At 41.3% G+C, this 13,392-nt stretch overlaps 3 protein-coding genes and 1 non-coding gene across 4 annotated transcripts; 3 read left to right on the top strand and 1 right to left on the bottom strand.

Moving 5' to 3' along the window:
- The first annotated feature begins 841 nt into the window (after positions 1–841).
- Positions 842–3,803, top strand: ube2wa (ubiquitin conjugating enzyme E2 Wa). The gene is made up of 6 exons (XM_076980961.1): positions 842–977; positions 1,515–1,606; positions 1,857–1,959; positions 2,041–2,196; positions 2,315–2,390; positions 2,592–3,803. Exons 1-6 carry the CDS (start codon positions 963–965, stop codon positions 2,603–2,605), a joined length of 456 nt encoding a protein of 151 aa, XP_076837076.1. The 5' UTR covers positions 842–962; the 3' UTR covers positions 2,606–3,803.
- Positions 3,804–6,824: 3,021 nt separating this feature from the next.
- Positions 6,825–7,999, bottom strand: rdh10b (retinol dehydrogenase 10b). Its single transcript, XM_076982224.1, is given in 5 exon segments — positions 6,825–7,006; positions 7,113–7,232; positions 7,386–7,531; positions 7,639–7,737; positions 7,991–7,999. Coding segments are annotated over 5 exon segments (468 nt in total). The 3' UTR covers positions 6,825–6,912.
- A 230-nt stretch (positions 8,000–8,229) lies between these two features.
- On the top strand, positions 8,230–11,353 carry rpl7 (ribosomal protein L7). Its single transcript, XM_076980960.1, has 7 exons — positions 8,230–8,277; positions 8,983–9,088; positions 9,174–9,340; positions 9,621–9,758; positions 10,011–10,120; positions 10,410–10,627; positions 11,302–11,353. The coding sequence occupies exons 1-6, from the start codon at positions 8,264–8,266 to the stop codon at positions 10,616–10,618; spliced, it is 744 nt and encodes a 247-aa protein (XP_076837075.1). The 5' UTR covers positions 8,230–8,263; the 3' UTR covers positions 10,619–10,627; positions 11,302–11,353.
- LOC143483429 (small nucleolar SNORD12/SNORD106) lies at positions 9,462–9,550 on the top strand. The gene has a single exon (XR_013122508.1). It is a non-coding gene; the product is annotated as a small nucleolar SNORD12/SNORD106 (small nucleolar RNA).
- Positions 11,354–13,392: the final 2,039 nt, after the last annotated feature.

Here is a 13,392-nt window from a genome sequence, read left to right as displayed (position 1 = left end):
ATTACATGTTAATATTGCACTAGGGAAATGATAATTAAATGTTTCTTCAATGGATGGACCTGCCATGAATTATAATTTTCACCACTTTATTTATTTATTAATTTGGCCTAATGCACATATTGTGGTGTACATTTTACACCAGAAGTGGCAATGTGTAAATAGGAGCCAATGCTCGTATGTAAATGAGTGTGACGTTTTACTGACCGTGAGAACAAATACGATTTGGGTCTTCTGTCCCTGTCGCGTGCTACAAAACAGCTGTGTACCTAGAATTTGTATTGCAATATAATGCAATCTAGGCCTAAAATAACTAAACAGGGCTAATTCAGACCTAGACAAAAGTCTGAACTTTTTACTTCCACTTTTGTTCAGTATTTTAACTTATCGAAGGGACATTATGGCAAAGCTCCTAAGACCAGAATCTGGTTTAAATTAAGGGGAAATGCAGTAGCCCTTATCGAGTTATCAACTTATTTATTATCGTCCCCACGGGAGAAGGCTACTCTGAAGCTCCCCACTGAATATTTCTCATTGTGTCCCCTACACACGCGGGTAAGCGCGGTGAGTCACACACACCCGTCCGCGTCAGTCGGAGCAGCTGTGCAACATTCCTGCTTCTAAAAGCGGCGGTGTTTCATTCAGGAAGAATCTTGTCTGGGAGCTAAAACATGCATTAAAACATATTTCGGTAATGTAATTAAGAGGTTAGTTAAAAGTATTTGTTTCAGCAGTACGCACTGTATAATACAATTGGTCCAATAGTATTATTTGCTTTCAGAGTATCATAGTGGAGTCTACAATGCACTCAAAAGGTTATAACTGAATGCACAGAAGGGGTCTGTAAGCAGTGCAGACGTCACGAGTCCACCGTGTAGACGTCACGCGTCCACCGTGCAGACGTCACGCGTCCACCGTGTAGACGTCACGCGTCCACTCGCCTATCCAGTTAGGGGGGTTCCATCATGGCGTCAATGCAGGTGAGTGGCAGCCTACAGTAAACAGTCGAGTAAATCCCAACCGTTACGGTCTTCTCACCTCGTTATGAGCGAATATTTCCTCCCATCTTCTTTATGTCCGTCGTCATTAAAGCGCTGGTCATTAATGGAGTTGTGGAGTCGCAGATATTTGACAAGCGTGTCGTTAGCTGTTAGCTCGGGTGTTTTATGGCAGCTAACAACATCCACACAGATCTAAAGCGAGCACAGTGTCTGTGTTGGGGACACTAGTGTCCTGTAGTAGTCCTGTAGTAGTCCTGTAATAGTCCTGTAGTCTGAACACTGGTCTGATGTTGAGGGTTTGATGACTGGAGGAAGTGAGGGTAGTGGAGGTCAGGTGATGGTGCTAACAGCTAACCTAGCTAGCTATCTCAGGTATTTGAGTAGGGAGCCGTTTGCGAACCGTACGTGCAACTTCGTAGCGGTGTTTCCTCTAATAGTGTCTCGGGTGTGCTTTCAAGATTTGGTGTTGTTTACTTATATTTATGCGTTTTATTTCAATGTTTTTGTACCCTCTAGAAAAGGCTGCAAAAAGAACTGTTGGCTTTGCAAAGTGATCCCCCCCCTGGGATGACGCTGAATGAAAGGAGCGTGCAAAACACAATCACAGAGTAAGTGTCCCAGTTTATAATCACACATTCACCAGAAGATTCACTAAAAAGAATAACAGAAATAAGACAAGAAAGGTAAAACCTATTATTCTGAAGCAAGCTGTAAATACTCTGATATCCACAGTGCGTTTGACCTAGGTGTTGAATCACATTCTCAGGTTTTTTAAATGCAGAATGTTTTGTTATATTACTCATACATGCAAGCATAAATTAGTAGGTTTGATTTTCTTGTCTGTATTGTCTTGTCCAGGTGGTTTATAGATATGGAGGGCGCTGCTGGTACTCTGTACGAGGGTGAAAAATTCCAACTCCTCTTCAAATTCAGCAACCGCTATCCCTTTGACTCGCCTCAGGTACGTTTCGTGAGTGGAATGAAGTTGTTAAGTCTAGTGCAAGGCTTTGTTGGTAATCCTCTCCCCCTCCGTCTTCAACAGGTAATGTTTACTGGAGAGAATATTCCCGTCCATCCGCACGTGTACAGCAATGGGCATATTTGCCTGTCCATTTTAACCGAGGACTGGTCCCCAGCGCTCTCTGTTCAGTCTGTGTGTCTTAGCATTATCAGCATGTTGTCAAGTTGCAAAGAAAAGGTGAATATAGTGGCTCTGGTGGTTTAAACAGACCATATAATAAGAAGCATATGATGAATGAAAATCATTTTGATGTCGGTTGTTGTGTTTTTGTTTTCTCTGTTAACTTTTCCTGCAGCGACGCCCACCAGATAACTCATTTTATGTACGGACATGTAACAAAAACCCAAAGAAAACAAAGTGGTGGTATCATGGTAAGTCCATTGTTCTAGAAGACAGCTCTCACATGTAGAGATTTATGGCTTTAGCAGCTTAGAAAATTAACACAAAGATTTAACACATTATTGCCTAGTTTTTTAATGTGATTTAAATTCAACAAATTATTTCAAGGCTTGACTGAGCTGCTGTTTTTTTCCCCTGTTTGTTCCTCAATCATGTTTTCTTTCTCTTTGCAGATGATACATGCTAGTGCTTGGACATTTAGTAAACTGTAAGTGAAACAGACTCACTAGTGGTACATCTGCACTTTTGATATTCAGTCTTCGGCGCTAGACTGAGCAAACAGACCTCTGTGGCTACTTGGGAAATGGCCTTGGGACGGTGCACTTCAGCGGGCTGAAATCCAGGCATAACTCTACAGGAATGTAAATCTACATGTGCATATTATGAAGCAAAGCAGTGGTTGCAGTGTATGGGAGTCCAGTGCCCCAAACACTTCACAAACTCCAAACCCCTGCACTGTACTCCATCTCTTCAATAGTTTCTTTTTTATTTGCATTTGGTAATGGTAAAATTATAAAACTTGTGTCTCTCTCTTTCTCTCTCTCTCTCTCTGTCTCTTTCTCTCACTCTCTCTCAGAAGCCTTGTCAGGTTGATGCCTTCTGTGCAATAATCATTTAAGCATGCTTAAGGTATCCAAGATAGACAAGTGTGTAATCAGAAAACGACTGTAAGGGATCAAGCGTTATAAGCAAAGACAGCTTCTGGTTTTTTTTTGTCTCACTTTAATATGCACTGTGAAATGTAGGAAATGAACACTATTCTAAGTCATTGTAGAGTAATGAAACCATTGTTTGGCCAGAACCCAAATTCCAGGTAATAATGTGTTTGTATTGGATTAGTAGAACTATTTCAGCAGATGGTTATTTATTGCTACTATACATAATGATATGAAATTAAGGAATTGGCATTGGCCAAGGTCCACGCATTCTTTATGCACACACCTCCTCCCCACCGCCTGCAAGGAATTGATTTTAGTGAAGGAAAAAAAACAAAAAAAAAAAAAAACAGCCACTTAATCTCTCTTGTAATGCTGTTACTTCAGGTTCTGTATGGATTTTATGTTTCTGGTTTAATAGGTGAATGCTCTTAAATATTGCAGTGCTGGGAAAGGCTTTTTTCTTTGGTAGTTGTTCTCCGCCATTTAAAGCCCCAGTTGTGAATTAGAACTCCGCAACTGCCTGGAAACAGAGCTGAGTGTGTTAACAGGAGCTGCTCAAGATATGATGGTTAAAAGGCTTCTGTTGTGGCAGGACTCAGAAGGATGTCTGGGGCTTTAAGGCTAGTAACTCTAATTTGAATTTGTGTGATATAGGTTATGTTTTTTGTTATTTAACTTTATTTAAACAAAAGGTTCTAATTAAAAAAATAATATATTTTGAAATGACTGCAGCTTCCTCGCATTTAATTCATGCACTGACGTAATCTGAGCGTTTGTCAGGTGATGGACTTTTACCTAAACCGTTTTCATATGGAGCATACTTTTGAGACAATGGAGTTAGCAACCAACTTCACTCAAAAAGCACACCGAATGCAACGCAGTGGACCTCAGCAGTGCTAGGCAAGCATTTTTTAGACTCCTTTGTTAGAGCTTACTCTTGCCCGTAGAGGGCAGTATAATCATTGGTATTGGGCATGCTGAAAACCTCTGCCCTGAAGAATCATGACACAGAATTGCAGTTGCAATTAGCATTACCTACTTAGCATTAATAGGTTTCATGATGCCTCATCGTTTATGAGGAAGAAGAACGGTTTTGTCTCTTTACTACGGCTTTGGGTTTTGATAATTGCTTCATGTAGAGACACAAGTAACAATTTGATAAGAGCAGCCGATATATTTATTACATTAGAACCCTTGAGATTTGTTTCAATATGCATGACCTTTGACTTGGTTTCATTTCATTTCCAGGTAATGTTTCAGGATAGTGAACAAACCATATACCAAAATCCAGAAATGTACTTGAGAATGTCTCAGATAGACCAGGAGTCCTTCCGCATGACTGAAACACTAAAAACACTTAATGGTGAACTTGGTAGGTCATTAGTAAGTTGTTGAAACAGTACTGAATTTTTACATTACATTAATAATTCAGTTAGTTTGAATACAACATAAATACTTGTGCAGTAAAAAGGGTTGAAATCCTATTAAACATTACTTGCATCACCAATATATTTTGTCATGGTTTGAGATATTGAGTCTCTGATACTTTAGGACTATGGTAGTGGTTTTCCAAATGTGAACCTCCTGTGGCCAGAATGATTCTGTGAGGTGGAGGTAAGGAGGTAGTGAATTATGGACACATCACAGAGGACTTAGTTAATTCAGGTTTAAATCCTTTTCCTATTGGTTCTGCACAGAGCTAATGGAGGCTGAATAATGAGCAGTAATCAGGAAAAGTTTAATCTAAATTAAGTTTAAAGACAACATTAAAACTCTTATGGTTGGTGAGTACACTGTCCACGTTGCTTTGCTAAGGTGTAGAACTAAGAATAATGTAGTTTAACTGTCAGGTCTTTTTGACTCCTCCGGCTATTAAAACTGAATGATGGTGTCACTGTTGGCAGGTGAGTGAATCCAGTAGACAGATTTAGTAATTCAATATTTCATTAACTTGACGGAGCTCAATTTGACATTCAAATTGAACAGCTCAAATGGCATCCATTTGAGCTGAGCTCTAACGCTGACTCTTGGCTTCAGTCCACATCTTAACCTGCTAATGTTGAAGACCACGTGAGACAACACGTTCAGTGGTCCTTTCTTCTTAATGCTTGTGGAGCTGCACTGCAGAAGTTAATCTGATCATTCATCATTCTTTTCAGTTAACTGAATAATGCAGGCAACAACCAAACATTTAGATGTATGCTAGAATCTAGGAACCAGACTAATATCTGTGCTTTTACTGAGAAACATAATTTAGTTCTTACTTTGGCAAAGTATAAAATAGATATGCTTTAACCATACATGCAGAGCCAGAAGAGCATGTTCTGAGAGGATTCATGATGGACGTATCACTCTAAAGGTGCAACATCCATTTTTTTAATTAGGCACGCATGCGTTCTGTGGAGAACCTGAGCTCGGTCTCGAGAGGATCCTCTGATCCACTCCTGCTCTCCTGTGATTCATTTCCATGAGGGACTTAATTCCCCTCCAGGAACCAGGTTATACGCAGCCAGTCTGACCTTTGACTCTTATCATAGTAGAGGAACTAGTGTAACTACCAGTCTGATGCTGTAATGCAGACAACCCGCAGTTGTGAGATTTCCGGTGATGCCATAGTTCATACTCTATATAGTGACAAAACAGGTACCTTAGTAACATGGAAGTATTAGGAGTCCAGGCCTGGTTTCCTCAGACGTTTACACAATCTTTTAGTTATAGAGTGAATATCGTTGTGATTTATAATGATTTAGAAATGTAATAAACTAGGATAACCACCTCTAAATCAACCTCAGAAGTGTAGCTTTGTCTGTTGATCTACAGTTAAAATGTTAGAGGTTCATTCAGTATTACAGCTTTACAAATTTAGCTCTAATATAAATCCCCAGTATAAGTTACCATGACAGTGGAAGCTAATTAGCACATTGTGGAGAGGGGAACCAGGAACTTCTAACGCAATGATTTATTCCATGTGGCTTCATGTGTGAGTGAATGGAGAGATGTTACTGTGGCTTTCAAAAACATTTGCATTACAAACGTCCATGTTGTCATTCTATAGGAAGAGCCCCCCCCCCCCAAACACACACTGTGTGTCCAGAGGGTAACTAATGGCTGGACGTTTTGTGTGGTAGACCATTCTGAGCCCAACAGGGATGCTGACTCGAGCAGAAACCCTGCTGCGTCCGAAACACTTGGATCAGTGCCGTGTTGAGAAAGTTACTCTCATAATATCAGGGGTTTCATGTTCAGAAACTGAATGCAAATAACCGGGATAGATGTGTTTGTCTGTAATTAGCAACACAATGCAAGATTGTATTATTGCTTATAAGATAAATACATAATAAAGAAAAATAATATAGATAGTACTAGATGTAATACTAAAGAGTACTTATATGATACTAAATATAATGCAAAAGAATATTGAAGATCTTTCTGCAACAATCAGTAGTGACACAATGAGACAAACGCACATAGAAACAATTTTAATATATAAAATCTTTATTGCATCAATCCTGTATAACGTATCCTTTGAATACACAAAATGTTTTGTGTTGTTATGGTACCAGTGAAGTCACAAGACTTCAGCTATAAGGGAACATAATCATTTGTCAAAATGTTGAGATGAATGTCAAGAAAATATATGTATGTATATATAAATGATATATAAATAAGTCTTTATGTACATTCTTACAGTAACATACTGCACAATTCATAATCAAATAAGATTATCAGTGTACTTTATATCACCAATACTGAAATTATCTTGCTTAAAAACATAGGCACCTCAATAACTACAATATGCTCACATTGGTGCTGTGTGAACGGGACACAGGCCACCTCAGGTCTCGCCCCGTTGGGCCAGGAAGGGATACATGCATTTATCGGCACCAAGGAAACGCTACATGCACACAATGGCATCAAATGGCAAAACCCTGAAACGCACACACACGGTATCTTTAATGAACGGCTAAAAGAAAGTACACCTTGCAAAAGAAGAAGAATGAATCATGAATGAAGCACAGATTGGGTGACACGTACATTTTCATGAAGGTGACGCGTGGTGTGCAGACCACTGGCAGGTCTGTGAGGATGCTTCTCATAGCACGTTCCACACAGTACTCCGTCTTCAAAGGAGGGATAAACGATGAGATCTTCTCCCTGTGCAAATATCAAGTGAGCCATTATTACCTATTTCAAGCACTTTGAATTGTCACTATGTATGAAAAGTGCTATATAAAACTGTCAAAGTTAACAGTAAACAAGTTAATTAATTAATCCATATTACGAGTGACAATCCGGGTGGTTATAAACCAGATTCCGCAACCTCTGAACATTCCTGTGTCCACCAGGAATGGACAGACCAGCGTCATCTTTATCTCATCTGTATTGGTTTCCTTTAACTCGAGACTCAGGGGCTCGTGGAACCCTATGGCACCAAATTTGCTTGCACAATTGTCCTGTAGTAAATATAACAGATGATGCAATCATTGTTTAATACAACTGAATAAGTTTAGAGCTTCTCAAAAGATGTTCATGGTACTTTTATGAAACTGTGACACGATACGTCCACACCAGCAGTGCTACACAGACCCAGGGAGCTGGCTACAGTCACAATGTGTCCCTGATCTACATGCAGCATCTTGGGCAGAAATGCCATGGTGGTCTGTAAAGGACATAAATGTATTAACACAAGCGATTCTCCTCATTATAAAAGTTGCCTGTCAAAAACCCTCTCAAATTCTGTACAGTTGGAGAAACTTTCGTTCTGCACCACAGAAATCTGTGTCCAACTTTTTAACACATGCCTGTTTTGCATGGACGTGAACAGCCGACGTCAAATCCTACATGATTTACACGGCATCTCCACCCACAGTCCTCCATAACCATGATGTGAAGATCAGACGTCCTCGCCTGACCGAAAGCATTCCTGATGCCAGAGATAGAGAACAACAAAAAACCAAAATGCGTTTTTGGCGAACAGTTTTAAAATATTGTCATCACTACAAAGCACGTTAACTTTGTATATAACGCAATAAATTGTATTTGTTTTATTGTTAATAGAATAAACGCGACCAACTCGCTTGCTTATACAAATCAGGCAACATAAATGTACACCTAATCCTGACCGGAAGTTTAAGAACTTATAAGACCTCTGCGCATGCGTAAAACTCTCTTTTACTGTGGGGACAATGGCGGGTGAAACGTAAGTTGAAAATCTTGTCATTTAAATCGTCTCCCATCAGGTCGAGTGTTGCGTTTTGTCAGATGTTCGCAAACCGAAATGACAGTTAAAACACCCGTACATGTAATGAAGTATATATTAGAGAGCGTGGTAAGATATTTAAACACAAAATCCTCATTGATCGTGGGTTTGTTGCGCTAGCCCGGCTGAGCTGCAGCAACGTGTTAAAATGGCCTAAATCTCTAATGGCGTTAACCAGTGTTGGCGTTGACAAACGAGGTTTTATATGGATAACAATCGCGTAGTTTGACATTTTAATGAATTTGTGGCCGTGTGGGTGTAAACAGGCCAGTGTATAGTGTAAATCCCTAACTAGCTAGCTAACATTGGTGTAATGTTGGCAGCAGTGTGGGCAGACATGTAAACCCACACCAGCATTAATCCTGTTAAAGAGATTGAACTGGTCTGTTTGTGGTTGTAACCCCTTATATTTGCCACAGTGAGTTTTTGTATTTATCAAGTTATCTGGTAACAACAAGAGGTGGGTTTGGTAAGAGTGGGGGCGATTTAGGGTTACTGGAGCATCTGATTTAGTTGTTGCATTGAAAACTACTGCACAATTCTCAAAACAGGTGTCAGGTGTTTGTTGTGTGTTATGGATAACCCAGTTTACCTGCTGTAAGAGGCCAGGTACACCAACTGCCATTTTCTTTTGCTTTATTTTAGGGAAAAGAAGAAGGTTCAGTCGGTCCCCGAAAGCCTCTTGAAGAAGAGGAAACGCTATGCGACGGTCCGGGCCATGCGTCTGAAGGCCCGCAAAGCTGAGAAGAAGGTCAGTACCTCCGAGTCCTCACCTCTTCTGTATGTACTGTGTGTTTTCAGAGAGACTCTGACCTGGTTGTTGCTTGTATTCCCAGACCCGCAAAGTCACTCGGAAGCTGATCTTCAAGAGGGCAGAGTCCTACCACAAGGAATACCGGGAGATGTACCGGCGTGAGATTCGCATGCACAGAATGGCTCGCAAAGCCGGCAACTTCTACGTCCCCGCTGAGCCCAAACTGGCGTTTGTGATCAGGATTAGAGGGTGAGGGCGCTCCAGGTTCTTTAATGTTGTTAAAGGATTCTTTCACCCCCAAAATGGTGCCATAGCTGATCTTGGGAGGGCATCTTTGGGGGTGGAGTTCCTTTACCTCCTTCCTGGCGTCTCGGTGGTTAATGATGTTGCTCTTTTTTCCCCGTCTTATCGACCGTGGTGATTCCTCTGAAAATATGCCAGTTTCTCTGAAACCACCAGAGCTTGTTGAACAGTCTCCGGTCCTCTGCGTGGGGAGATGTTAATGGCGTGTTCTCCGTCTCTCCCCCAGCATCAACGGTGTCGCCCCCAAAGTGCGCAAAGTGCTGCAGCTTCTCCGCCTCCGCCAGATCTTCAACGGTGTCTTCGTCAAGCTCAACAAGGCCTCCATCAACATGCTGAGGATCGCAGAGCCCTACATCGCCTGGGGGTATGAAGATTCACGTTGGATTTGTTTCTAAGCAATCTAAAGGAATGAACTGCTAATCGTTTAGACACCTGGACAGATGGACAACAGCATTTGTCTGATCCAGAGCAGTTTCGTGTTGATCGTGTTGGAGGGAGTGTGAAGTTTGGGGAGTCTTGCACAAGGGATTGATGAGTTGACCCACATTCGCCCACAGGGGGTAGCAGCATAGTTGGCCCACTACAATTTAATGACTGTGTGTCTCTTTTAATGTAGGTATCCCAACTTGAAATCCGTGCGTGAGCTGATCTACAAGCGTGGATATGGCAAGATCAATAAACAGCGCATCCCTCTGACAGACAACTCGCTCATTGAGAAGAACCTCGGTAAGAATACTGTTGATGTTCGGTTCCTCCCAGTGCTGTTTAATCCAGGCTGATACGTCTCTTCTCATGTATTTAGATATTATGTCCTTGTGATTGAGTCGTTTCATGTGAACAGGTTGTCAGAAACATCAGTCATACCATGTATGGCTGACTAACTTGGATTTGATTTCTGTTTGGGCCAGGATCAACCTTTTTAATGCGCCACTGTCCTCCGATTGATCAAAATCTAAATTTGAGGATGTTGCTGCCCCCTTCTGTACACACCACTCAACTCTCATGTATTTCCCAGGTGGGCACGGAATCATCTGCGTTGAAGATCTCATCCACGAGATCTACACCGTGGGGAAGAACTTCAAGTCCGCCAACAACTTCCTGTGGCCCTTCAAGCTGTCGTCTCCACGTGGTGGCATGAACAAGAAGACCACCCACTTTGTGGAGGGAGGAGACGCTGGGAACCGTGAGGACCAGATCAACCGTCTCGTACGGAGGATGAACTAACACCGCATGGTGGGCAGAAGAACACAACACGTGTCCAAAACTACAGTTTCTGCGTCTATTGTTTTGCCAGTTATGGTTTTGAGAGCATTGATATTGGTTGTGTAGGTTGTCAGTAACTTGTCATTGAGGGCCTTCAGGTTTCAGGATCAAAGTCTGTTAGCTTCAGTCTAAAGTCAATGTTCCCTTTTAGCACATGCAGGAAACCTATTGAGAGCATTTAGTTTGATGCATCACAACTCGTTAGTTTGAATGGTTTGTAATGCATGCGGAGTTTGTTCGGCCCCAAAACAAAGAGAGAGGGTTTACGCATGCAGCAGCACTCTGCATTTATAGATCTTGCAGCAGGGAGAGGCCATGTTCTGTAGATCAACAGGCTCCTCACTGTTGTCTTTGCAGCACTTACCTTGGCCTGCAGTTCGGGGCTCCTTGAGTGTTCTGTAGATGCATAAATAAATAAATAGATGCAAGGATGATGGTGTTGGTTTCTGTGTGATGGGATGTTGTCTAGGGAGCGATGTGTTTTCAGTGCAGTGCCTCACTGCAGGCCAGCCTCATCTTTACGGTGCTGGTGGTATAGGACACACTGCTGTAGGCATGAACTGCCTTGTGCTACAAACTAGGTTTTGGGGAGAGGGGGGTATTTGTTTACTCATTTCTAATTCTATACCTTTTTTTCTTGGCAGGTGCACTTGGGACATTTTTGTCTAATAAAAATAAAGATCTTATCAAATTCAAGTGTCGGGTGTTTTTGTGTTGGTGTTGGTGTTAATCCAGCTAGTGGTCAGTGGGTGTTCCTGCAAACGAGAAGCACTTGAAGGACACGTGAGTTTGGTAATTGGTGTAAGGGGTGTAATTTAATCAGCCGCTTGTTCACAACGCATGTTACACACCGCCTACTTTTCTTAAGTTGATTCTCCAGGACTACAGTGAAGCACAGATGGACTGCAAACTTATTGGTGTGGTCATTTTAAAGGAATTTGCCTGTTTTGCATTAAGGTAAATACTGTGCCATGTCATTGGTCCTGAGAACACAGATCTACATTAAGAAGTGTTGAGACTAGAGAGTTCTGCACAAACCTAGATCAGCAGGTTTGGGGGGGGGGGGGGTGAGGAGTGTTGGAGAACGTCGGGGTGCAAAACGGGCCTGGACGTTAAGTGGAGCGTCCGCGAGCGCACGGTCGAGCTCGTGCTGACGATGACGCTTCTGATGCGTCACAGCAACTTGACGTCACCCTCGAGCATCAGCTGTGTGGTGTGCTCATGAATAATGCATGTGCGCTCCTGTACAAACACGTTTATTTGATTTTTTTACGGAAGTGTACTGTTTGGAACAATCCAGACACTATTTTCAAGATAATGATACAATAAAAATCATATTGTTGCACGGTCACAAACTACCAGTTTGAGGAAAAGACGTCCGAGTGAGTAAATGCAGAAATCGCTCTGGATTGTCATACACTATAATTGTGCAGGTTATATATCCATTATGGGACGTTTTCACATCCTATTGTGTGTAATGGGATGAATCATGCGCTGTAAATATGAGTACTAATTGGTAAAGCTAGTGCGTTGAGCTACTGCATTCTTTCCCTGGCGATGAAACGATACAGGAGAAATGTTCCAAAATAAGACTCGACGAGAAAGTCCAACAAAATAAGCCATAAAAGTGCTTTTCAAGTTGTACAAAACCTGAGAACTCGCTTGTACTTGCATATTTTACTCTATAAAAGTATGGTTTGTTGTACAGAACGATGCAAATGAAGACAAATTCTTTTAACACCTTCTCATAAATACATACGAAAAGGCACGCATGATGGAATACAGGAGCTGTCCTGCCAAAAACGTCAATAAAAGGTCACAAGAGAGGACCTGTGTGATCTGTACTTAGGTTTTTGCAGATAATAGGTTATATACAGATAAACAACCATTTCATGTACCACAGAAAACACCGAAGTCTGTACTATATGGCAGTTAAGAAAACGGAATGGACCAATAACATTCGCCCCACAAACTCAAGTGATGTTTTAATATAAAGTGCCGTTGTCTTCATCCAGCAGAGGGCGATGCTGTGTCACTCACTCGAACTAGGTTTACACAGACGTTCATGAATAAGAGGCAGCAAACTGCAGCGATGTTAATTCTTTCTAACAATTACAATGTTTTTGTCCAGTGTTTAAAAAAAAATGCTGGACAAACGTGTATGTATATTATTTCCTCTTTTAACGTGAACATTTGTAATGCATGCTGATCAGATGAAGCAGTTTTCTGCATGACAGTATGTACTGTGAAGATTTATCTTGGTCTCATATCATGTGCCTTGAGGATGTTGTGTAAGTGACAAGGGTGTATGTAACATCACAGAGGACAAAAAATAAATCCACTATTGAATACGGCCACTGAGGAGAAGCATTCAGCAAGAAACCAAATTAACTCAGGAAGGCATATTTAGTGCTCATATTCAAGTCCTGTGAGCTCATTTGCATACAGTGATAGCACTTTGTCAGAATGGAATACCAGTCAACCCAACATAAACAACAGACTGGTTACTGTTCGCATCCAGTCTTCACAAAAGCCATTTGTGGATGCTACCACAGCCAATCTGTTGTGTGGAGACCTAATATGATTTTATCATGGGCAATAAGTCTGCTTTGTCATATTTAATTAATCTGGAGTACAACCATAGGTTTCAGATTCATTGATTCAAACAATCGTTTCTAGGCAAATTATATATATATTATATTTATATATATATATATATGCACAAACGATATTAT

The sequence above is a fragment of the Brachyhypopomus gauderio genome, chromosome 19 (assembly GCF_052324685.1).
Source record: "Brachyhypopomus gauderio isolate BG-103 chromosome 19, BGAUD_0.2, whole genome shotgun sequence".
In the NCBI taxonomy this organism is placed as follows: domain Eukaryota; kingdom Metazoa; phylum Chordata; class Actinopteri; order Gymnotiformes; family Hypopomidae; genus Brachyhypopomus; species Brachyhypopomus gauderio.
Note: the sequence above shows the minus strand (reverse complement) of the source record. Positions and strands in the feature narration are given on the sequence as shown.